Below are 25,789 nucleotides of genomic sequence, written 5' to 3'. Positions count from 1 at the left end.
AGCACATGCTACACACACACACACACACACACACACACACACACACACACACACACACACAGAGAGAGTGAGTGACTGAGAGAGGGAAAGAGAGAGAAAGCGAGAAAGTAAGAGAAAGGGCATCTCTAAGGGGGAAGCATTATGGCAACTAGAAGGCAAATCAAAAGAAACTTTGAATTGGTTCCATGGAGGGCCTAGGAGCAGCAAGTATAGATTTGGATTTTAAGTAGCTTGATTGGCCAAAGGACTAAGGTGGTGAAGCTCACTGTGGCTTTCTAGCTAGAGAAGGGGGCAGAGGTTGTCACTGAAGAAAATAGGTCCCTTGAGCAGTCTTTTTGTGGAGAATGTATAGAGAGTAGTCAGAGTCTCAAGTCAAAGTGGTTTGAGGGCCTTCGCACCTGTGTACATCCTGGGTGTTCTGGCTGCTTAGAAATATAATCAGCTCCACAGGTTGCTGTGTTCTCTTTCACAATTACCACGTACCTGTCAGGCAGTGGACAGTGTGCCTGTTTGCCAGGGCAGTTCTGGCTTATGTTGGCCACTATCCTGGAATGCTGATTACCAATCACGCCCGGATATTACCACTAATTGTAGGGTTCCACTGCCCATAAAAATGTTATTCTCCTCAGAATATCTGTCAGATTTTCAGCCAGTGCCCTTCCTGCTCTCTTCCATGGGAACTCCGAGACTAAAACATTCCAGTATTTGAAAAGTACTTATTTTCACTTAACAATAACCACCTGACCTTGGCGCTCACCCAGGCCTGCGTGACCCTGCACCGGAGCCTTTCCACGTGTAAATTGGAGACTTTAGTAGTTCCATGTGCAGTGCATGTTCTATTCTCCTCCCACACACGTAGTGCACTTCCTTGTCTAACAGCCTGTCTCTCAGTAGATGTGTCTTCCTTGGAGATCAAATGTATCTGAATCCTCTGGGCCTGTGTTTTGCATACAGCATAATCCTGTGTTTAGATAAGTAACTCCCACCAGGGAATGTTCAGCAGCCTCTGGTTGGGGCATCCACACAAGGGCAGAGCTAAGGGTGCAGATGCCTAGGTGTGTGGGCAGTTGGCCAGCCTTACAGGTGCAGCAAGACACCTGTGCGTGACAGGTAGCTGGGTTTGCAATCACAATGCCATGGGCTCAGTTTTCACAGTACAGCCCAGGGATCCTATTACATTAGCAGAACGGATTAAGGTTCCTGAAGCAAATGAGATCTGGGAACTTCTAAGAGGCTCCATTTTTACTTTTGTCTTTTGCTTGTCAGTAGCTGAGAGTGGTGTGTCGCTCATGCATGCTCTCCCTTCCTTGGGGGACATGGTACATCTTTACCACCGATACCACTTCCCTAAGGAATGGACTTGTGGGTCATTTTCGCTATCATTTCTCTACTGTCTTCACTTTGGAGCTGAGATGAGGCACACAAACACACCTGGGGTGTAGGTTCCCACTGGGATTTAGTGACTAGTCAAAGGTAAGAGGTCAGGGTGTCCTGGGAGGAATGCAGAGAACCAGAAAATTAAAGCAAGCAAAATGTTTTCACCAAGGGCTTGTCTGTATGTCAGCCTTTGGCCTGTATTGCATTACTAAGGTTTCCAAAACACACCAGACAAGACAGATCATAAAGTATTTATCGCATATTTCTAATGAAGAAACAGAGCCTTGGAAAACTTACAGTGAACAGCCCAGGGTCACAAAGATAGCAAAAGGAGTTGTTCCAAAAATCAAATACACACAATTTGGCTTCAGATATTACTCTTTTCAGAGGCACAGGGATAAGAAGTTCAAGGTCAGCCTTGAACTTGCTAGTTTGAGGCCAGACACATGAGGCTCTGTCTAAAGAAAAGAAAGAAAAAAAGAAAGAAAAAAGAAAGGAAGGAATAAAGGAAGGAAGGGAAAGAAGAAAGGGAAAGAAGAATAAAATGAAAGGGGGAGAAAAAAGAATATACAGCATAAAACCAGTACTGAAATGAATAAATTGAATGAAGAATACTGCATTCATTCCATTTCTCTGTCTCAACGCTTTTGCCCTTAGCTTACAGCTCTGAGAAAGATGCTCTCTTAAGAGTTTTTCTTATCGCTACCTTTCTAACATAAATGTTTAAATTTTTTTCTTTTTTTTTTTTCGGAGCTGGGGACCAAACGCAGGGCCTTGCGCTCTACCACTGAGCTAAATCCCCAACCAAATGTTTAAATTTTTATCTCTTGATTCATTGAATCAAGTAGCTTAGATTTCAGGACTGTGCAGCAAGGCCCAGTTTGAAAAATATTCTTATTGTAAAACAGATTGATAATACAGCTGGGTATAGAATTCTAGATGGGCCATAACTTTTGCTTAGAATTCTGAGGGCATCACACCTTGTTGTCTCCTTATTTTCAGGGCTACTGTCAGAATTCAAATGTTCTTAGAGAATGATCCCACTGTGCCCCGAATTTTATCCTGTTACTCACCTCTTAGGTTTCGCCTTCCTTGAACCTACCACGTTAGTTCCCTCCATCTTTCAGAATTCTATTCTATGTAGTTCAAGGTTGCAATATCTTTTGGTTTTAAAGTAATATTTGATTATTTGATATGTGTGAGTATCCCTGCATGTATATGTGCATCACTTGCATTCCTGGTGCCAGAGGAGGATAGAAAAGTGTGTCAGAACTCCTGGAACTGGAGTTATAGGTAGTTGTGAGCCATCATGTGGATGCTGGGTATTAAACTCTGGTCCAAATGGAACTTAACTGCTGAGTCATTGGTCTAGCCCTCTCTTAGTTCTTTAGATAATGCAACTTGTACTTTCCTTCCTTGGCTTCCTCATTTCTGTGCAAATTCTAAGAGGCAACAGGTCTTCAATATCTTCAAAAATTCCTAAGTCCATGTTCTTAACACTTACTGTGTTGTACACAAGGGAGGCTCCACCTTCCTGCTTTACCCAAGAGGCCTTTCTCCTCCCAGCAATCCCCAACCCCCTGCAGATCCAACCCCACACCTCACCCTTCTATGTGAGACTGTTCCACCACACATTTGTCATGTCCTCATTTAAGGTGCACACTCTGCTCACTTCCTGAAGAGCTGCTTGCAGTTTGATGGCGTCTTCAATATGCTTTTCATGTTCTTCCAGATAACCTGAAGCTACTTGTCTCTGCCTCGATGGAGAAAGTCCATGGGCCAGTCACAGGTCATTGTCACCGGCCAACCCTCCTGATTCTCCTCCCTCCTTCCTTCCTTTCTTTCTTTCTTTCTTTCTTTCTTTCTTTCTTTCTTTCTTTCTCTTTCTTTCTCTCTTTCTTTCTCCTTCCTTCCTTCCTCCCTCCCTTCCTTCCTTCCTTCCTTCCTCCCTTCCTTCCTTCCTTCCTTCCTTTCTCCTGTTTTGCCTCTGTTTACTCTGCACCCTGTACTGGCACACACCACTCTGTTCTGTTTCTACCAGAATTCAGGTGATTCAGGCTGGAAGAGGCCTGAGAGGCCACCATGTATTAAAAGCTGGGCAGACATCAACAGAGAGGTAACTTGAGGTCCTGCAGCTCTCCAACTGTTTCTCTCAGCTCCTACCAGGTATCTTGACTTTTCCTCATGGCTCCCTGACTGACTGACCGCTTCTGGATACCTCCCTGCCTCTCTCTTTGCTCTCCCTGGTCACCCCTGCCCCTGCACCCCAGCATATACACAGAATCTCATCGAGAACCAGAATCTCATTGAGAACCATTTATGTCACTTAGTTCCTGACTAGAGGGCTGGAATTCAGCTTTGGCAACCTCTTGCACTAATATATACCCTTTTCCTAAAGGAGGGGGCCAAAGAGATGTCTCTGCCTTAAGGAATGCTGGCTACTCTTGCAGAAGAACCAGGTTTGGTTCTCAGCACTCACATGGTGGCTCACAACCATATGTAACTCCAGCTCTGGGGGATCCAGTTTCCCATTCTGATCTCTGCTGGCATCAGGCACACATGTGATACAGGCAAACATGCAGGCAAAGCACACATACACATTAAATATATCTAAAAAGGAAAAAAATTAAATATTTTTGAAGGATAATGTTTTTAGGCAACTGCATCAACCACATAGGAGTAGTCAAACTTCCCACTGAAGACGTGAAGCAGAGCTATCTTTTCAGTGTCAAATGAACGCCCTGCAGGGCAAGGCCCAGATTTTACAAGGGAAGATGGGCAGAACAGATACAGGGGGTTCAACTAAACAAGCACACACCACCTCAGTCAATAGCTTTGCTTTGGTAGTGGCTATCATTTGTTAAGACGTTCACTAGTGACAGACTCTTCGCTATGTGCTTTGTGTCTGCAATCTCATTTTGTCTTCGGACTCCGTATAAGGGAAAACAGTATTATGTCAGTGTTGGCTGCTGGGAAGCTGACATTTCGAGAGGTCCACTACACTGCTCAAATGACAGAGTCAGGGTACAAGCCTGCTGGCTCCAAGGACCTGACGCGCTATCCCTGGGGTAGCACTTCTCCATGCCCTCTGCTCTACTAGGAAAGCTGCTACATGTGGTTAAGAAGAGGGCAGTTTCCACCTTTTAGTGTTTGCTCTGGAGTCTCCGGATGAGCCATGATGTCCCGAGGGGAGTCGTTTGGTTTGCCTGGTCAGTACCCTGTGACTTGGTACTTCGGCTGTTGGTGGTGCCAGCCCCTCTAAGGACAGCCTATACTACTTAGTGGCCCTGAGAGTGAGGCAACTCCTGATGCAGAGTTTGTTTTGTTTTGTTTTACCCAGTCTTTGTTTTTGAGAAGTTCTTACAATTCTTTTATTTAAAAAAAATTTTTTTTGTATGTGAGGTATGCTCACCTCTAGGCATAGGTGCCAGTAAAACCTTCCTTAAACCTTTCCCCGAGTGCACAGAATCTGGATGATCTATAAAGACCCTATAAATTCCTTTATGAGGGCCTTTTGAGATAATTTGGTTCATTCCTTAGAATGCTTACAAGTAATCTGTGCACAGGTAGCACTTGGGCAACCCCGAGCAGCCGAACCCAGTTCTAGACAAGGGTCCACACACAGAGCACACGTCACAGCACACAGTGTTTTGAAAGTGTAAAAACCGCCATTGTTTTCCAGCATTTGAGATAACATTAGTTGAAAACAGGAAGGGTCTAAGTGTGTACGTGTACACCTGAAGAGCAACAGGACACACAAGCATGTTTATCTCCCCTAGACCAAAGTAGGCTCTTTTAAAAACCAACAGAAGAGTGCACATCCCCCAGGAGACATCTAACTGATAAGGGGTGCTTTACAGCAGAGAAGAAAGGCCAAGATGAAGGGCCCATGCATGTGTCTGGGTACTAATAGATTAGATGTAGTCTGGAGGACCGGGTGAAACACTGATGTGGAAAATGCTCTTAGGAAAAGGCCCTGCCCATAGATAATTATGACCTCTACGTGCCTGTTGAATTAAAAAAAAATTACAATAAGGATGCTAAGCCTGAACATTTTGGGGAAAAAAAGCTCCCCTCAAGTCAAGTAAACATTTATTTTTTTTCTCGCACAGCAAGAACTTAGAGGTTCAGTCAACGGAATATGTTGGCGCCTGGAATGCTGGTTTCTAATCTCCATACTGGGGACCAGGGAAAAAGCCTTTGCATGCAATCTCACTAGAGGGAAGGGTTGAGAGACAACAACTCTCCATGTATGAAGATGTGGTAGGAGCCATGAGGTGCAGCAATAAGACAGAGCATAAGAATGGGCGGGCTCGATGGGCGGGCTCGATGGGCGGGCTCGATGGGCGGGCTCGATGGGCGGGCTTGGATATTGGTAGGAGGGGTCCCAGTGAACTGAACAGGCATTTGGGCAGAGCTGGACTGAGTGAGGAGAGGAAGCTTGGAGGGGGACTGGGAGGCTCCTTTTCATCTTTCTTATCTTTCTTTGCCAGGTTGACTCAAGTAGATATGGAAGTCGAGCGGAGCAGATGCTTACTGATGGCGATTGATCAATTCCATGTGAGTTTTGTTGACCGAACAGCTTAAAGGATTTAGAATCTGGAGGATGTACTCTACCGTTCAGTCAAGTGGTTCTCGACAAAGGGGGCCATTTGGCAGTATCTGCAGACACTGTAATTATCATGGGCTAGCACAAGGGGAGGCTACGACTGGTATTTTGGAAATGAAGGTCAGAGATGCCACTAAACATCCTGCCTGGGACGGAATAAGTCCACAAAGCCAAAACTCAGCAGGTCCCAACCAGTAGCAGCAGCAACAGCAGCAATGTTAAGAAACCCTGATCGGGTACCAAGGTAACCACCAGGGACGGTGCAGGGGAGTTCTTATGACTACCTGACACCCTGCCAAGGTGTCCAGATAGATCCAAGGGTGGTGGACATAAGACCCTTTGAATTACCTTGAACAGATTTGATTTGCTTGTTTCAAAGCTGGGGGTAGATCTACTCACTAAATAGCATCAAATCCAAGTTTTCTAAATGGCTTTGGTGGAAGGGAGGGTAAGGAATGTTGAGGAGACAAGACTAATAAAAAGATACATAATCAAGAGAAGGTAGGAAGAGCATAAGGATGGGCGGGCTCGATGGGCGGGCTCGATGGGCGGGCTCGATGGGCGGGCTCGATGGGCGGGCTTGGATATTGGTAGGAGGGGTCCCAGTGAACTAAACAGGCATTTGGGCAGAGCTGGACTGAGTGAGGAGAGGAAGCTTGGAGGGGGAAGCATGAGTGACAGATTCAGAGACAGGAGAAGGATGACTGACTCAAAGGGGGACTGGCAGTGGCTTTTCACAAGCAGGAAGGAAACAGGGCCTGGGAAGGGAAAGGTGCAAGAACATGAAACAAGACACATAACAATTGCAATAAAATTACCCGTCACTGTTCCCCATCAGGGTCCTCCCAATGGTAAGTGTGTTATCAGGCGTGTCACTATGACAACAACCGTCATCTAAACAGAGAACTGAGATAGATGGGCCAGCAGAGGCCTGACACAATCCCAGGAGTCTTGGCTATCTTACTGATTTCGAAGACACTGCAGCACGGGGCGTGTTACCTGGGGCGTGTTGCAGAGGTACCGAAGCAGTTCACCGATGTACTGAATGACAGTGGCGTTGTATTTCCTGCAGTCGTCCCAAAACTGGCTGGCTGAAAATTTGCTCCGCAAAGCAAATGTAGCCCCTATAGAAAAGGCACAGAAAACGCCTCTCCAATTAGGAAATTAAAAATGAGTTGGATCAAACACATGCTGAGCACCTCTTATATTTAACGGGAAGCATAAGGAGGACTTATTATCACCCGTGTGAGCTTCCAATATATGGAAGAGGAGAAGATGAGTGGGGAATCATTCTAATATCACCTGATGGTCAAATGAGGTTTATGAGATGGGGGAGAGGAGAAGGCATCCTGGGAAGGGGGAGGGAGAGGGGGGAAGAAGGAGGGGAAGGGGAAAGGAGGAATAGAAGAAAGAAAGACCTACCACGAGAGCCATGACTTTATGGCCTTGTGGGGCAAAGCATGAGCTTATGTGATTTAGTCAAGGGTCAGGAGGTGGTCAGATTTTCCCAGACGATCATCTCCTTACCCAATCGTAAGGGTCTTTAAAGAGGGGAAAACGTCAAAGGGGGAGTTGGAGGGCATGCTTTGAAGATGAAAGAAGGGAGCATGAGTCAAGGAATTCAGGCAGCCCCCAAATGTGGAGGAGACCAGGACACGGATCTTCAGCATCCAGAGGGAATGCAGCCTGGCTGGAGACAGCTGGCTTAGGGCTCCCGACTTCCAGAACAACGAGAAAACGGATCTGTGGTGCTGGGAGCCATTGAGCTTCTGTGGTGCTGGGAGCCATTGAGCTTCTGGCGACAGGAAGCCCACGCACACTTTCCAAGTTAGTCGCTTATCTTTACTCCCAAATATAGCAAAGACTAGTGTTGGGAAGAGGCTTTCAAAACTCCTTCCTCCTGCGTCTGTGTTGTCGAAGGCACTATTTGCCTGCTTTGGAGGCCCAGACCACTCTCTTCTGGCAGATCCAGTCGCAGGCCTCATGCTCGGCAGCCTTGCCCCTGAAGGGCGGGGTGGTTGCCAGGCAAAGGACTTCCGAGTTGATGCTAGGGCTAAGAGTTTTAGTTCAAGCTGCTATAAAAACAAACAAACATGAACAAACAAAAAACAACAACAACAACAAAAAAAAGATCACAGGCTAACTTAAACAAAAAATAATTTCTCCCGGTTTTGGAGGTTCAAAAGCAAGGCAGCAGCAAATCCAGTGTCTAGCAAGGACACTTTTTTGTGTGGGAACAGCCATCATGTGGAGACACACCCTCTTAAGGGGAATGGCAGAGCCATTGAGGAGACTGTCTATCCTACCTGCTTATCAGGGAACCAATCCAGTGTTCAGAAGCTCCACATGCATGGCCTAACACTTCTAAATGCCCTGCCTTTAACACTATCCCACCAAAGCTCAGACTCACAAACATACACTCACAAACACACACACACACACACACAGACTCACAAACATTCACACACACACTCACACATACATACTCACACACATAGACTCACACACACAGACATTCACACACACACACTCACACACTCACACATACACACTCACACACACACTCACACACATACACACTCACACACAGACTCACACACACACAGACTCACATTCACACACACACACTCACACACTCACACATACACACTCACACACACATAGACTCACAAACATTCACACACACAGACTCACATTCACACACACACAGACTCACAAACATTCACACACACAGACTCACATTCACACACACACACATAGACTCACAAACATTCACACACACACACTCAGACTCACATTCACACACACAGACTCACATTCACACACACACACATAGACTCACAAACATTCACACACACACGTTATTATGTGTGCTATATATTTTATTTCCAATAACTCTTTATTTCCAAGGCTTATTTAAAATGAAATGTCACATGGGAGGAAAGTCAAGTTATCTACTTCGGTGAAAGAATAAGGAATAGTTTTTTCAAAGAGGGGACTATGGGGCTGAACCTCCATGAGTAAAAGCAATGTAAGCTCTCCCGAAGGGACAGACGATGCCAACTCCTATTTGGATGGTGACGTTAGAGAAGGAAAGAGGAGCTGACGGCAGGGCAGTTATGCCGACTAACACCAGGAAACTGGAAGTAAGGATGGACAAAGAAAGGACAACGGTGAGAGAAGCTTCAGTCAGATGCTGGCAGAGGTGATGGGCAAGCTCCTGACACTGGAAAGTGATGTACAGAATCTAAGAATCTGGTGTTTCAACCTGGGTGAAGGCAAGGCATAAATCATTTCACAGGAATTTCTTCCTAGATATATTGAACAATTAGGGCACAGGGAGATAGGAATTATTTTAGGTGCTTTCTCATGACATGTGAGCCATAAGGCTTTGTAGTCAATGCAGAAGTAAATACTGTCTCTGGTGGATGGGATAGTAGCTAGATTTGTTTTTCCCTGTGAGCAGACGTGTGTGTCAACTGCTGATACCTGCAGAGAAATTGAACTTACCAACCACAATGCATCCGTGGAGGCCAATCATGAGCGCCGCGCTGTGGTACAGGGGCATGGTGGTGTAGATGACGTCATGAGCCTTAATTCCGGATCTCAGGGCAAGGCTGGTCCCATACCAGAGGCGATGGTGATTAATGGTTGCAGCCTTTGGAAGACCTTTGCAGAGACAGGAGGGAAGGCATCGGTGAGCCAGGTTGGCCATTACAGGAGGGAGATCTGGTGTATAAAATTCCCTCACACCGTGCTGGGAGAATTGTGTGAAGGTGGGGGCGGGTGGGGGTGAGCAGTCAGACATGGGCGTGTGTGGCTTTTAATGCTGAAAAGCACCAGAGAGTAAATATTTTAGGTTTTGCAGGGTCATGTGGTCATTGCTGTGCTAACCCATCTCTGCTAGTGTGCGGGATGCAACTGCACATATACACAAGGCCTTAATGGTGGCCTGTCCTAAGAACATGTACTGCACATATACACAAAGCTTTAATGGTGGCCTGTCCTAAGAACATGTAGAAGCTGCATTTGGTTCTCTGCTGAGTCCCAAGGGAGGCAGGTGACATAGTACTAATCTGAAGAGGCTGGATCCTTACTCCGGGCTTACTACTTTCTAAGGCATTCTCATAAATTTCAATTTAAGAGATTAAAGCAAATGACATTGTCCAATCCAATTGATGAGAAAGCCAATTTTCGGAGACTTGACAGTGCAAAAAAACTAATCCGTTTCATTTGCCAATTCCATTCAAAACACAAGGATGGTGCACTTTTTTTGTGGGGCGGGGGGAGATCTGCTCACATTTATAGATGTCCCTCACGTATCCAGCCTTTATTTCTTCATTTCTGTCATATGAGAATGTTATGATTTGTTTATACGATTTTGCTAACTCAAGTGATGCCATTGTGAACCACCTTGTTCACATGGCAACTCACAGCACGAACGATGCCGCAGGACTGAAAAGCATGTCTCTGTAATCTGAGTACATAAACGGTACATTGCCAGCTCTGACCCCTGGCCTGTAAAACATGAGAATGCTTCCTCATAGCCGTGCCAACGAAAGCGCCAACCTTGGGCCTTGCGCCACTCTGAGAAGTGTAAATGGTGCTTACTGTGGCTTTAGTGTGCCAAACTAAGTAAGCACACTTGAGTTTTCTTAACAATAATTTGCACAATTAAAAAGGTGTTCTTTTAACAGTATGGTTTCAATACGCCTCAGGGACGGTTTACCTACTCAGGGGCTGGGCTTGAGCTTAAGGCGACTCTGTGAGGAGGAAGGCAGGTCTCTGCGGCCATGCACTGCCCCATGCAACAGTTCATTCTGTGGTCAGCAAGCAACCTATCACAGTAAACACAATTCCCAGTTCATTTACCAGTGCCGCAGGACGCCGGACCTATGGCAACACCCCACTCTACACTAACATTAGGAATAGAGGGAACCGTCAGTAGACTGATCGTACTCACCACAGAAAAGACTCGTTTGAGTAGTGAAAGTTCTGAGCTGCGTTTTTAAAAGGATTCATTGTCTGTGCTTTGAGCACTTTCAGTAACTTAAGATTTTACACTGATCAATCAAGAAGAAGATTTTGTAACCATTACATCATTTTGGGCTGCCGATTTCCTTTGAGGGATAGGGGAAACATTTTGCTCTCTAAGTGCTTAAATGGACTCATTAAATTACCTTAGATAAGAGTAATATGAAAACATCTCATCCACAGGTAAAGCAAACAGTAAAATCAACACCAGTCACTCTGCTTTCCTGTTAACTATCAAGGCTGAATTATGGAATTAATTTTTGGAGTGCTAGGAAACACCCCTAGACATTTTCCCATTTCCTCGACAAAACACGCACCATGGAGAGGCTCTACACTTTTCAGTGTTAGGATTGCCTTTCCCCATTACTCACCCAAAGCTCATTTCATCCCAGTTATAATAAAAGTTTACGGGCCCATCTAAACATTCCAATATTCCTATGAAATGACAGTAGACGTCCCATGTATTAAGGCAGTGTCTGTGTGCAGTGGACATCTTGTGCCACCTTTCTGTTGGCATGTTGGTTTTGAACTTTTGATAAATACAATATTATACACAGCATATTACTGGCATAGGCTTTAACCCCAGGCTTCTTAATGTTATCTACTTAAGGGAAATATTCAGTAAAAAAAAAAATGACAGCGTGAAGAGACGCCTACGTTCACGTTAAACTGAGGCTTAGCCACTGCGATCTGTCCAATGGCTACTGAGGCTCTGTTGGAACAAAGGACTGAGACTCTGTGGGCTGGTGTTGAGATATGGGCTCAACCAACCTTTCAGTCTTAACCTTTGATTAGTTAGCAAGGAGGATGCATACATGACTCATAATTTAATTTCCTAGCATAGTAAGAAGGGTCATCACTATCAGCACGTGGGCCTGGCTTCCTGCCCTCTTTCCCACACAACCCAGAGGCTTCAGTTTGTTACATTTTGGCAACAGTTTCCCAGGCTTTTGATAGGCAGATTCTGAATATTTATTACACGAATTAGAGAGAGGGTGTTACCACCTTAAGTGTATGAGTTTGGAGTTAGCCCAGAAGGTGAGTCTTGATACTTTACTTCTAGTCCTGGGAAGTCCTGGATCTCTTTATAAGTCTCTGAGCCTACGGAACGGGCAGACTGAAGGGCAGGGAGTGCTGAATGAGGGATGGCTTTGAGCCCCTTGAAGAATGTGGACTACAGTGACATGGACATTGCTAGTTTCAAGTGGCAGACACTGCAATGCTTCTCGATCATCCACAACACGCTAGTGTGCACGTGATGACTGACATACAGTGTTTCAGGCCCTGTGCCTGGCTCACTCTACATCAATATTGCACGGGAAAAACCAGCCTAAACATTCACGCATCACCCCATAGTTATCCTCTGGTGTGTCCTTGTTTATATTGATCACATGTTATAGATGGGCTCTGGATATCAAAGGAACAAAATACAATAAGCACTAAAAACTTCTAACAGCCCGTTCAGGACCTTATCGCAACTATTTTTTTCTAGTTATTAGTTACCTGTTTGTGTGTTTTAGGGCAAACGACTGGGTGTGTGTAGAGCTGGGGAAAAGCCAATGGGATCACATGTGATTACACAGTGCTCGTGGGTGATGTGAATTCCCTGAAGTATTAGTTATCTGACAAGTTTTCCTACAGAAACAGCATTTAAAAGGTCAGGCCAGTGGTTAGCTCCTTCAGGGCAGGCCCGGATCTTGGAAATCCTCTCTTATTTACCTGTGGTGCCCGAAGTATATATGTAGACTGCGGGTGTGGTGAACGTGACTTCAGACCTCCACGACTCCGGGATGGGGTCCGCCGACACCCCGTCTACTTTGTCCAGTACTGTGTCCACGCCATTAGTGTTAGAAGTTCTGCTTACGTAGAAGACGGACATGCCCTCCTTTTTCAGGGTTGGAAGAACCTCCTCGACAGCTTCGTGTAGCTCTTAAGTTGGTGAGAGAAATCCAAGCAAACCACGTTAGCTGATTAGGCGTGCGCCGAGGCCCATAAACTTCACGATGCTTTGCAGCAACCTTTATTTTTCTAAAAATGCATTGATACAAGTGATACTTATAGTTATGAATTTTTTAAGACAGGGTCCCACTATGTAGTACTGGTTGTCCTGGAACTCCATATGTAGACCAGGCTGACCTCAAACTCTCAGCGATCCACCTGTTTCTGCCTCTCCAGTGGTGGGATTGAAGGCATGTACAGCCATGCCTCAGTAGTTCCTCATTTTAGTATGGAACTTGATGCATTTGAAAGCAAACACACAGACACATGGACACAGACACACAGACACACAGACACATACAAATACACCCACAAACAGACACACAAACACATACAGATACACAAAACACTGACAGACACAAACACACCTACACACACACACAGACATACAAACACACACACAGATACACAGACACTGACAGACACACAAACACACACATGCACACAAACACACAAGCACACCCACTCACAGACACACAAACACACACAGACACATACAAATACACCCACAGACACACAAACACATACAGACACACAAAACGCTGACAGACACAAACACACCTACACACACACAGACATACAAACACACACACAGACACACAGACACTGACAGACACACAAACACACACATGCACACAAACACAGAAGCACACCCACTCACAGACACACAAACACACACAGACATACAAAACCACACACACTGACAGACACAAACACACACAGACATACAAAACCACACACACTGACAGACACATACAGAGACACACACACAGATAGACACAAGCACACCCACACACACAGAGACACTGACAGACACACAAATACACACACACAGACACACACAGAGACACTGACAGACACACAAATACACACACACAGACACACACAGAGACACTGACAGACACAAACACACCCCCCCACAGACACAGACACTCACACAGAGACACATAGAGACACACACAGACACAGACACTCACACAGACACATATAGACACTGACAGACACAGACAGGCACACACACACACACACACACACACAGACACTCACACAGAGACACACAGACACAGAGACTCACACAGACACAGACACTGACAGACACAGACAGGTGCGTGCGCGCGCGCGCCCACACACACACACACACACACACACCCCACACACAGACACTCACACAGAGACACACAGACACAGATACTCACACAGAGACACACAGACACAGACACTCACACAGACACAGACACTGACAGACACAGACACTCACACAGACACAGACACTGACAGACACAGACAGGCGCACACACACACACACACACACACACACACACACACACACACAGACACTCACACCCTGCCCCCACGATTCCAATATCTGAAGGAATTAAAGTTGAGTCCTGATGGTTCCATGAGCTCCGCTGATGGTTTGAGAAGACATCACAGAAATGAACACTGGGCAAAAACCCAAACAGTTTCGGTACACGGAAGCACCAACAGGCATTTCCAGAACATACCACACATAAAGGTCACTATTGTTGTAAAGTCTGAATCACATGTGAGTATAGGTGTCACAGAAAAATCTACTTTTCCATGGGTTGAGTTAAAAAACAGTTCTGACTTAATTAGCAGAGTTTATTTCACACCTGCTACTTTGATATCCTGCCCTTAATCTACAAAATGAAATATCTTTTAGGCTGAACTGTCTTGAATCGTAATAACTGAAGTAAATACATACATATTATTTTAAAAAGACTTACTTATTATTATTTTATGTGTTGGATGTTTTGCTCGCACGCATGCCTGCTGTTGTAGAGGCTGGAAGAGGGTAAGACTCCTTGGAACTAGAGTTGACAAGCAATTGCTTCTTAGCCTGTCCCCTCGCTGTCAACCCTTCTCTGATTCCAGTGACATCTGCTTCACTACTGCTCAGTGTCCAGTGCCCCCCATTCACCGTTCTTCAGGGCCCGCACAGTTCCTCTAATGGAGCACACTCTCCTTGATGGGAGGAACTCAATCTCATCCCTGCTGGCCTTTCTTATGCCATCTCTGACTGTCCTCTGCCCCTGGCCTCTACTCACATGATCCACGTGAAGCCCATGTTAAGCCTGCTTGCATTTAATAACTTTGTCCAGGCCATTCCACCTGCTTAAAAATGGTCGTTCACCCCTGTCACCTAAAAATCCCTGGTCCTCCTTCAAGGCAGCGCAGGGGGTAAGTCTCTTGCTGCCTTTACTTTGTAAAGTTCGTTGCTCTCTTCTCTGGCTCTCACATAGGTCTGAGAATACTTGTTTCAGGATGTTTAGTACACAGTGTGACAAGATGCAATTCTAGTTAATGTGAAATCCTCCAGTTAAGGAATCATAACGTCTCGTACAAAGGAGTGCATCTGTGCAGAAGGCTAGGGACAAGTCGAAACTGCTTACTTAAAAGGATTTGCAACTTGGGATACTTTGAGTGGATAAGACTTTATTAAAATGGAATGCAACGACTTCTGCATCTGGCGCTCTTGGCAGACACTTGGTCTGTGATCCTTTCCTATGACAGAAGGAGTGGTCATTACCCCGGCCCGCTATGACTTAGGTGGGTGTCGCCTTGAGGTTCCAGGGTCTTGCTTACCTTACTAGAGAAGTCTTTCCTCCCTTAGGTTATAGCTACTGATGTGAAGACTGAAATATAAATTTCCATGTGTGAATGTTGTCTGTTAGCTATATGACAACCAACTAGGACACAAAAATCTCAAATACTTGTATTTGTCATAGTCTAAGGTCCTCTGGAATGGGAAGCTGAAGTCTGTGTAGGGCATGCTGTGAGGTGACCAGGGGGAAGTAAACTAGATAGAGAAGTTGAACCAATACAGCACATCAGTGGCCTCCCCAGCAGGTCCTCGTTTGGGCCTGACATGGGCCCATAGCATTGTCTCAAATTAAGGGAGCTGACCCCTGCCTCTAAGCTTTCCCATTAGCTAGTTAGACTGGCTCCCTCAAGGAGAGCCGTCGACTGGTGTGTGTGTGTGTGTGTGTGTGTGTGTGTGTGTGTGTGTGTGTGTGTGTGTGTCTGTGTGTATTAACTCTCTTTAGCTAAAGCAGGTCCTGGAACAAGTCTCTACCTTGTTGGAGAGGGTGTTCTCTTGACTTGCTCTGCATGTGTTCAAGTATGTGGACTTCGGATATGAGTAATAAGGCAATTACTGTGCATCCTGATGGACAGAGCAAGTCAAGCCTTACTGAAAGCTCGGGAAGGAAAAGATGAAGCCTGAAGGCCGTGGAGCACATCTGTCAGAGCCTCCTTGGTTTACACGGTAGAGGGGATACACTCCCAGAGAAAGCAGTATACACTAGGTGGTAGGATACACGGGATGGTGGGCTGGGGAGATGGGTGCATGGTTAAGGGTGCTTGCTGTCTTAGTGAGAAGGCTAGAGTGTAGATCCCAGCATCCACATACAAGGCAGACATAGTCCCATTCACTCCTATAACCCCAGAGCTTCAGGGAAGGGGGTGGGGGTGGAGACAGGAGGATGTCTCTGGCTTGCTTGCTGCCAGCCAATAATTTCCAAGTTTAAACTTCTCCAGGGGAACAAGGCAGAGTGGTGGAAGGGAACAGCCAATACCACATACCACATACCTACCACACATGTCCGGGAAGGGGGTAGAGAGAGAGAGAGAGGAAGCGAGAGAATGAGAATAAATGAGATTTCCCGTTCTATCTATATTCTGTGTTTGGTTTGCTGTGTGAAAACCACTTGCTAGGAACATTGTCTTCTGTCAGCTTCAACACTGACAGGTTTATCTTCCTGAAGATAATGTTTTTCCACGTGGTTAATGAGATTATACTCTGCCAAGGGGAAGACTCCTGGAATGTACAACACAGAGAAAAACCACATCCTCTGAGCAACAACTTAGGCAAGCGATCATGAACCTTGATTTTCTTTACATACAGAGAATTTTGAAGGAGTAATTGGGAGCTAAATATTTTTTTTTTCAGACTTGAGCCTGGTAAGCCTTAAGAGTCTCTAAAAGTCAAGCTGGCTGGGTTAATTCTCAAGACAAAGGCCACTGTACATCTCTTTTACATCTATGTCTTTGCATCAGATCCTCTGGGACTGGGGTTGCCACGTGGAGTACTGGGAATCAAACCCAGGTCCTCTGAAAAAGTAGCCAGTGCTCTTAACCACGGATCCAACTCTCCAGCCCATGTATATGCACTTTGTAACAAAGAGTTCAAGAATTTTCAGCAGCTTAAAAGCTGAAATTTAAAATACAGAAATAAGCTCACCTCTCCAGGACCACAAATAACCAAAGTAAATTCTTTGCAGAAAGAACGCTGCTGGAGGTGTCACACAACACCTGACTTCAAATTACACTGCAGAGCCACTGTGACACAGGCAGCATGGCGCTGCCACAGAACAGACATGCAGACCAACAGGATGGGACAGAGGACTCAAGAATAAATCCACACAGCTGTGGCCACCTAAGCTTTAACAAAGGTATAAAAATATGCTGGAAAAAGATATTCTGTTCAATAGATGCTATTGAAACAAATTGGATATCCATCTATAGAAGAATGAAATTAGACCTATAGCTCTAATTTTGCTCAAAAACAAACAAACAAACAAACAAACAAACAAACAATTCAAAGTGGATCAAGAGGCCGTAGTTTAAAACCCAAAACGCTGAAGCCGTTGGAGAAAACTGCTGGATGACGAATGAACTTCAAGACAAAGGCAAGAGCTTTCCAACCAGGAAGCCAACGGCATAGGAATTAACAAATTAAGTCTAAGGAATTAAGTCTCAGGAGCTAACAAATGGGGCGGTAGGAAAGGAAAGTTTCTGCATAGCAAAGGAGAACACTAGCAGAGTGAACAGACAGCCTACAGGATAGGTACGATCCTTGCCAGCTTCCTCGGACAAGAGGCTCATATCTAGAATATGTAAACAACTGCAAAAATTAGATACGCCACAACCCCGTCAATCAACACAGGGACTAACACAACGATGGGGTGGGGGAGGAGGGGTTTCGAAAGAAGAAGCACAAGTGGTCAACGAGTATCCCAAAAAGCAGGTAGCAACTTCTCCATCAGGGAAATGCAAATTAGAGCTACCTTCAGATTGCTTCTCATCCCAGGCAGACTGACCTTCATCCAGAAGTCAACAGCAAAGAGACAGGAGAGGAATACTTCCAGCTACCTCTTTCCTCACATCATCTCCAAAGTGACCTTCTGCATTCAAGAGACTTACCAATATTAACACAGATCACCCACTCTGGTAATAACTTCCTTTTACAAAGTAACAAGGTTGAAAGAGTATCCCAGTTAAGAAGTAGCGAAGTTGTCTCTTCCCAGACAACCAGAAATTACTGGGAAGGGTTTTGTGACAGGATGTGAGGAAAGAGGAACCCTTATTCACTGCTTCTGGGAATGCAAACCTGTAAAGGGCATTATGGAAACCAGCATGGATTTTCTCCAAAAAATTGAAGACAGAACTAATATAGGACCCAGATCTACCTGTCCTGGGCATCAACTCACAAAGCACCTAAACTTCCTTGCTCGCTGCTATAATATTCACAATAGCAAGGACTGGGGCCAGCCTAGTCCATCGCTGGATGAGCGGACAATGAAAACCTACTCACACACAATAGAGTTTTATTCAGCCGTAAAGAAAACTGAAGTCTGCAATCTGCAAGAGAATGCATAGAACTGGAGAGTATTAAATGAGACAATCCAGGCTCAGGAAGATACAAATGATATGTTCTCTCTCACATTCGGGTTCTAGCTTACGGTGTGTGTGTGTGTGTGTGTGTGTGTGTGTGTGTGTGTGTGTGTGTACAAGATCACGAGAGGAGGAAAAAGAGTTGAAGATGGGGGAAGAACACAAGTGACACGGAAGCAGTGGTGAAAGGGGACAAGGGGAATCAGACGGACATCAGAGCAGAAGGGGAGAATCAACATATATTTTTTTTTCCCCTGAGAGAGAATCTTATGACATAGTTCTAGCTGACCTGGAAATTGTTAGCCTTGGATTCCCAGATGCCTTTTGAGTGCTGAGATTAAAGGTGTGCACCACCATGCGCAGCATACAAAAACAATTTTTAAACAGAAATTAAAATTTTAAACCTGAAATTGTATGTGCTAATTAGATATCAAGACAAAACTAGTTCACCTGTCTGTACCAAGCTCAGATGGTTGATCAGAATAAACAAGTGCCCTGGAAGTGGGAGGAAAAATCTGCCTGTGTCTCCAGGTCCTCGTTGCTATCCAGAGACCTGGGCAAGCATCTAAGGTCCTGCCTTACCTACCAGACGATCCTAAGAATCAGTCCAATCAATACTTTTCCACTCCAGCACATCTAGGTCTACTTTGGACTCTGGTTCTTTTTTCAGAGACTGTTCCAGGTCAGAGGGCATGATGTACAAAGGTATCTCTGGTATTTGGAGAAGGAAACTGTTTTTCAAACACGTGACTGTTCTCAAAGGTTAGTTTGCACATTTCCACATGGCACAGCTACCAAACATGTAACTTTGGACTCTGTGTTTTTCTCTCTCAGGAACTATTTCGGGTCAGAGTGCAACTCTGTGTCTTGTAGAAAGAAATCTCAGGGATTTAGGAAAAAAAAGGGACATTTTGGTTTTAAGCTGTGTCCCATCTTAATGCTAGTGAGAGCTTTAGGCCCCCTAGCAAGTTAGGGTCAAGTCTGACTTAAATGTAGGAATCTCAGTATATTCTCCATATTCTCCATGTAAACACGGTGTCCTGTGGTAAGCCACTACTGTCTGCACCAGGCAGGAAGTACTTGTCCAGCATCCCTAATTTGAAAGTTAAAGTGCTCCAGAATTCTTTTGTGTGTGTGAGTATGTGTGTGGATATGCGAGTGCGTGTGTGTGTGTGTGTGTGTGTGTGTGTGTGTGTGTGTGTGAGTCCATAATTGTATAACACCACAGCAATTAGCTTTGTTTTTCATACAACATTATTAAGTACACTGTATAAAATTACCTTCATGCTCAGGCAGTATGGTGTATATGAAACACAAGTAAACTCTTTGGACTTGGATTTCATCCATAAGGTGGCCCATGATATATACACCAAAATTCCAAAATTTGAAAAAATATGAAATCTGGACACTTTTGGGTTTGAGCAGTTCAGACCAGGGATACCCAACCTCTAGGTAGTTGTGTCTCTGACTTCATTACAAAAGCCAAACTCATTAGTCATTTAAACTTCAGTCTCTGTCAGTTAAACTGTAAGGCCTATGAAGTTCCCCCAAGTGGAGCAGGGGAGTCTAAGGAGATGTTGAAGTGCTTCCTCAGGTGTCACACAGGTCACTGTATTAATAACTTCGCTCTGAGAAAGCTGGCAGCAGAACAGGGTTTTGATGGCCTTCCAGTTCTGAAGGGTGAAGTCTTTAGAGAGTGTTGGGAAGTGTCTTTGCAGGGCTAGGCCTTTTGCATAATTTGCTGCCTTTAAGATCATCCCTCTACTTTTTTTTTTTCTGGAGCTGGGGACAGAACCCAGGGCCTTGCGCTTGCTAGGGAAGCGCTCTACCACTGAGCTAAATCCCCAACCCACATCCCTCTACTTTTAAACTTTAGTTTGAAGCCTCTGATTTTCATATTACGTATTTTATGTCACAGGCAACAGGTTTATACATTTCCTGGTTTCTTAGAAGTAAATGGACATTTAGATTTTTGGGGGGACTAGGCAAACTGCTTGGCTTGTCTCAGTTTCCTGAGCGATGGAGTGAAGGGCAGAGCAGATAGACTCTTGACTCTCTGAAGCTCTAAAGCGTACATCTGTGTAGAGGATTGCACTATATAAGAAATGTGGTCTTTGAAGATGGAGCTAGGCTAGAAAAATTTGCCTGTTTCCTCAATCATACAATGGAGGTGAGATTTTAAATTTATCAGAGTATTAAAACCATCCATTAGAGTGTTTGGCACAGATGGGCATCCCAGAGTTGGGACTTCTGGATTCCCTTCTCTCCTGTATTGTTACTGATGTCTTTCTACCTTACCCTGGTTAGGCCTCTCCTTACTGACTGTGAGAAGCAGCCCGGGTGAGGGTGTTCAGAGACTGTTAGGAGCTGAGGAAGTGAAGGGATGGAGACAGGAAGTGACTTTCCCATGACTGCAAGTCTACCAAGGACTAAAGCCTGAATCCACTGTAGTTCTCATCCAAGGCCCTCTGAATTTTAATGTAAATGTTTTAAGTTCTGATTGGAGTAAAGGATTTATAAGTGGATCCCCCTGGATAACCCCAAGTCTTCTTTAGACGGTGGATGTGAAGCGTTGGATCGCTGGGCTGCACTTAGAAACCCCATAATATGCTCTGTGTGTTGTGAGGATTAAAAACAACATTGTGCATATGCAGTGGTCCCCTGGGTTAACATTGGGGGGTGTGGTGTGGTGGGTGGGTATAGCCTTGTGCAGAACGTGGAATTTTTTTTTCTTGTCATCTCTAAACAACACAACGCAAGAACGAGTGGTTCCGTATTCGATATCGTGTTAGGTATTACAGGTACTCTGGACTCCCGCACTGGAGGACTGAAGAGGTTAGCATACATAGTGCTTAGAAAGACAGGCCACTTTACATCTAGTGATTCTAAAGATTATCAATGAGGTCGTACCCCTGGAACTGTCCTCTTTGCAACCCCGAAACCAAGGCATTGAGTCCCCCCTCCCACCCCTAGGGTTAAGGCCGGCGGTCTGCAGCTCACCTGGGGAGGCCAGCAGCACCTTCGCCCCGCAGCACTGAAAGCAGTGTAGCAGAGACTTGGCACGGATGTTGTAGTTGAGGCACGCCATGGGACAGCCCAGTTTGAGCAGTCCCAGCCAGAGCCACACGTAGGCCGGCTCATTGCCCATGAAGAGGGCCACGCAATCCCCCTGCCGCAGTCCCAGGTGATCATGCAGCGCCCGCGCTACTTGGTTGCTGCGCCGGTCTACCTGGGCGTAGGTAAGCGTCTCGTCGCGAAACAGCAGGAAGGGCTTGTGCGGGGTCTTGCGCGCTTGCTCCAAGAAGACATGCAGGATGGTGCGCACGGGTCGCCGCTGCCGGTAGCTGCGCACCTGCCGGGCCATGTTGGCCAGTTGCAGGAAGAACCGCACGTCCTGGAGGAGGTAGGGGCAGCAGCAGGTGAGCAGCAGAGGCAGCAGCAGCAGCCCCGCCAGGCCGGTGTAGAGCACTGGCAGCATGGCGGTGGCTGCGGGGTCCCCGGTCCCCGCCGGGGCCGAGGGAGCGCTCGAGGCGTGCAGCGCGGCGGCGGGCGGGAGAGAAGCAGAGCAGGTGCTGACGAGCTGACGACCGGGTTCGGCCGCCGGACGCGCTGCGACTGCGGGTGGCGGCTCGGCTGCAGGTGCCCGCAGCGGACACCGCGGTGCGGGCGGGACGGCTGTGGGTCCCGCCCCCTCGTGGGGCACCTCGTGTGCTCAGGGGGCGCGCCCTTGTCAGCTTGGGTGGCCCAGGATGCCACAGCGCTTGTTTTCAGCGTCTGGGGTCAGGTGAGATCTAGTTCTCGGCAAACGACGCTCGGCCCAAAGAACCCACGTTGAAAAAGGTCGGAGGCGGCGACTCAGACGTGGGGCTGTTGCTAGTTATTCTTCTCTCATAGAGTCTTTGTTTAATCAAACACCTTATAAACGCACCGCGACCCTATTATTAATAGCCGGCAGCAGGTGCCACCGCCAACCCAGAGTCCCACCTCCCCTCCTTGGTCCCAGAGGCTTTTCGCTAGATCTCTCTTTGTTTCTCCACGTTTGCTTCTCTGCTCAGGCAAGTCTCCTGTGGCGAAGGTTTCAAGGTTGAACAAAAGCACCAGAGATGATCGCGTCCAACTGTCTCCAGTCCGGGTCACCGCTGCATCAGTCAGCCCCTCTAGACATTTCGAGCCTTTCCTGATTTGGGAAATCAAGCAACCGGGTCCTGTTAATTTGTTTTGAGATTTCGTTCTGTTAAGCGATCCTCTGTCCAACATCGGCAGTACTGTGGACTCAGTTCGACAACACATTTACCAAGCAAACACACAGAGCAAACTAAATAAATGATGGCATATCTCAAAGGTCATTTCTTCAAGAAATTTGATCTATGTATTAGTGCCCCTTAGGATCAGGACCTAAGTAAAGATCAGGACCTAAGTGCTTCCTTGTCACAGTCTCGGGTGCTTATCCGTGTTGTTGTAAGACAATCACAGTTTTGAAACTTGAGTCCTTCTCAGATGATCCTTTCGTGCTTGTTCACTGACAAGAGAGGGAAGTTGGCGATTCTTGGTCATGCCCACTGCAGCTGTGGTTTCCTATGTAAGCCCTGGAGCTATTTTGACAGGCAATGACTGGTAGGGAGGAAGAGTCAGTTTTCTTTAGCGATATGGTCGACCTTATTGAAATGGATAAAGTCCTACTGTATACACACACACACACACACACACACACACACACACACACACGCTGTACAAATTGGAATATTGGAAAAAAGAAGAGGGCATCAAGGAGAGAGGTGGAGATTGGATCTGGAAGTAGTTAGGAGTGTGAATATGATCAAAATACATTGTGTGTCTCTGTGAAGTTCTCAAAGAATTAATAAAAATATTATGCTCAAAGGATTCCTAGTAATATGTGAAATTTGAAAACGGAGCCTGTTAGCCACTCTCTCAGCACCATGAGTCGCAGTGTTATTTTGTCCTCCTATTTTCTAGGTGTCTGTCCATATCTTCTTTTTATTTCCATTACTTAAAAAAAAGTCTCTTATAGCTGTCTGACCTCTTTTACACCTCAAGCCGCGCTTTCCTGTGTCCAGACTGTCTGTCTACTGTTGGTCTAGCTATCATCCAGCGAATGGTTACATCAGTTCCCGGAGGGGTTGGAGGGCTTTCGTCATCCCTGAGGAGAAGGCAATGGTATTAACCACAGAACGGTTCGCTGGTGTGCACAGTTTTTCCTTCTGTGATGCTCAGGGCCAGCTCTTTTTTCCCCATTCCATCTCTTTAAAAAAGTTTATTATTCGTGTGTGTGTTTGTGTGTGTGAGCGGGTGTGCCCGTGTGACTGCGCGGGTGTGGCATGGCACGTGTGTGGTGGTCATTGGACTACATTTGTAGAGCGGGTTTTTCTTCTCCCTTTATGTAGGTTTGGGGGGTCCAGCTCAGGCACCAAGCTTTCCCAGCAAACATCTTTACCTGCTGAGCCATCTTGTCAGCCCTTTCAGTGTAGCCTTCTGACCTGAAATCCCTTCCTCAAGCTCTCTACCCAGAAAGCTCTGTTATCACAGATGTCTCCCTCCCCTTCTTCCTGTTCCTCAGGTTAGGAGTGACAAGGGAAAGCAAATAAAGCCCAAGGGGCTCAATTAGAAACAGGAATTAGGCAGGAACTGGTAAACCCAGCAATTAGATAGGCTTCAAGTGACTTAAGTTTCAAATCTGAGTTTATTCTCCCTTCTCTCATTCTTCTATTTACATCCTCTCTTCTCATCCAGGTTGTTTCTCATAAATCCAAGATGGCTGCCCTTAACCCATGCGCTTCCTGGATCAGGGTCAGAGAAATACAATAATCCTTTTTCTTAGAAGTTTTCATTTAAAACTTTCATGACTGGATGATAATGCTTATCATAGAATCAGGTCTCCGTGGGTACTGGAGAGGAGAATTGCTGGTTGGCTTGATCTAACCAAGGCTCACCCACGGAGCTGGGTGTCTATCAAGTCTATCCAGACCAGTGGTTCTCACCCTTCCTAATGCTGTGGCTGTTTACTGCCACTCCTTATGTTGTGGTGACTCCCAACCATAAAATTATTTCTGGGGGTTGGGGATTTAGCTTGGGGGTTGGGGATTTAGCTCAGTGGTAGAGTGCTTGCCTAGCAAGCGCAAGGCCCTGGGTTCGGTCCCCAGCTCCTAAAAAAAGAAAAGAAAAAAAATTATTTCCATTGCTACTTCATAACTGTAATTGTGCTACTGTTATGAATCATAATTTAAGTGTTTGATATGCAGGATATCTGATATTTGACCCTCAAAAGGTCGAGGCCCATGGGTTGAGAACTGCCAGTCTAAATCATTTGTTAGAAACTTCAGGGTACTATGAAATGGGGAGATAGGGCTGGAGGTGGCTGAGGGTTTAAGAGCGTGTGTCAACCCAAGTTCGATTCTCAGCAGTTAAGTCAGGAAGCTCACAACTGTCTGAAACTCCATCAGCACGGGGGGGTCTGATGCCTCTGGGGCCTGTGGCTTCTGAGGGTTCCTCCATTCCCATGCAAGGGCACAGACACAGACACACACACTGAAAAATAAACCTTAAAATCCATGTTGGGGGAGACAAAGGGAGAAAATTTCAATAGAAGACTAGAGGAGGAAATGAACAAGTCCATGTCTTGGGGATCTTCAGCCCAGTGACTTTAACTTTGAGCCCGGAGTCACCTTTGTTCCACTCCTAGCTAACAGTTCTTCCATTTAAATGTGTCACCATAATAAAACACCATGAACTTTGTAGCTTCGACAAATCCATTTCTCATAGTTTTGCAAAACTGCCAAGTGCTGGCTTGGTGTCTGGGGATAGGAAGTTTTTCCACAGATGTTATTGGAGTCTGTCCTCACCTGGGGAAGGGCCAGTGAGCTGTTTTGCAACCTGTTTTATCAGGACACTAATGGCTCGAGGGAAAAATCTATTCCAATAATCACTGTGCTGTCTGTCCCCTTTGGGGTTGATTCAGTTTGATTTGGGGTGGAGGAAGTACAAACACGGACAGACTTCCTGGGAAGGGTCTCTCCTCTCACAGCTCCACACTCACTGATCTCTGTCCTCTTCTACATG

General features: G+C 45.9%; 1 protein-coding gene across 1 annotated transcript in view; it reads right to left on the bottom strand.

Moving 5' to 3' along the window:
* Positions 1-22,985, bottom strand: part of Slc27a2 (solute carrier family 27 member 2) — a 37,481-nt gene extending 14,496 nt beyond the window's left edge. Inside the window, exons 1-4 of the mRNA NM_031736.2 lie at positions 21,716-22,985; positions 12,740-12,949; positions 9,497-9,655; positions 6,986-7,110 (exon numbers count right to left, since the gene is read on the bottom strand). Coding sequence (NP_113924.2) covers positions 6,986-7,110; positions 9,497-9,655; positions 12,740-12,949; positions 21,716-22,193 — 972 coding nt within the window. The 5' untranslated portion in view covers positions 22,194-22,985. The remainder of the gene's footprint in view (positions 1-6,985; positions 7,111-9,496; positions 9,656-12,739; positions 12,950-21,715) is intronic.
* Positions 22,986-25,789: the final 2,804 nt, after the last annotated feature.

This window comes from Rattus norvegicus, chromosome 3 (assembly GCF_036323735.1).
Source record: "Rattus norvegicus strain BN/NHsdMcwi chromosome 3, GRCr8, whole genome shotgun sequence".
Classification (NCBI taxonomy): domain Eukaryota; kingdom Metazoa; phylum Chordata; class Mammalia; order Rodentia; family Muridae; genus Rattus; species Rattus norvegicus.
The sequence above is the reverse complement of the archived record's forward strand: the minus strand, read 5'-3'. Positions and strand labels throughout refer to the sequence as shown.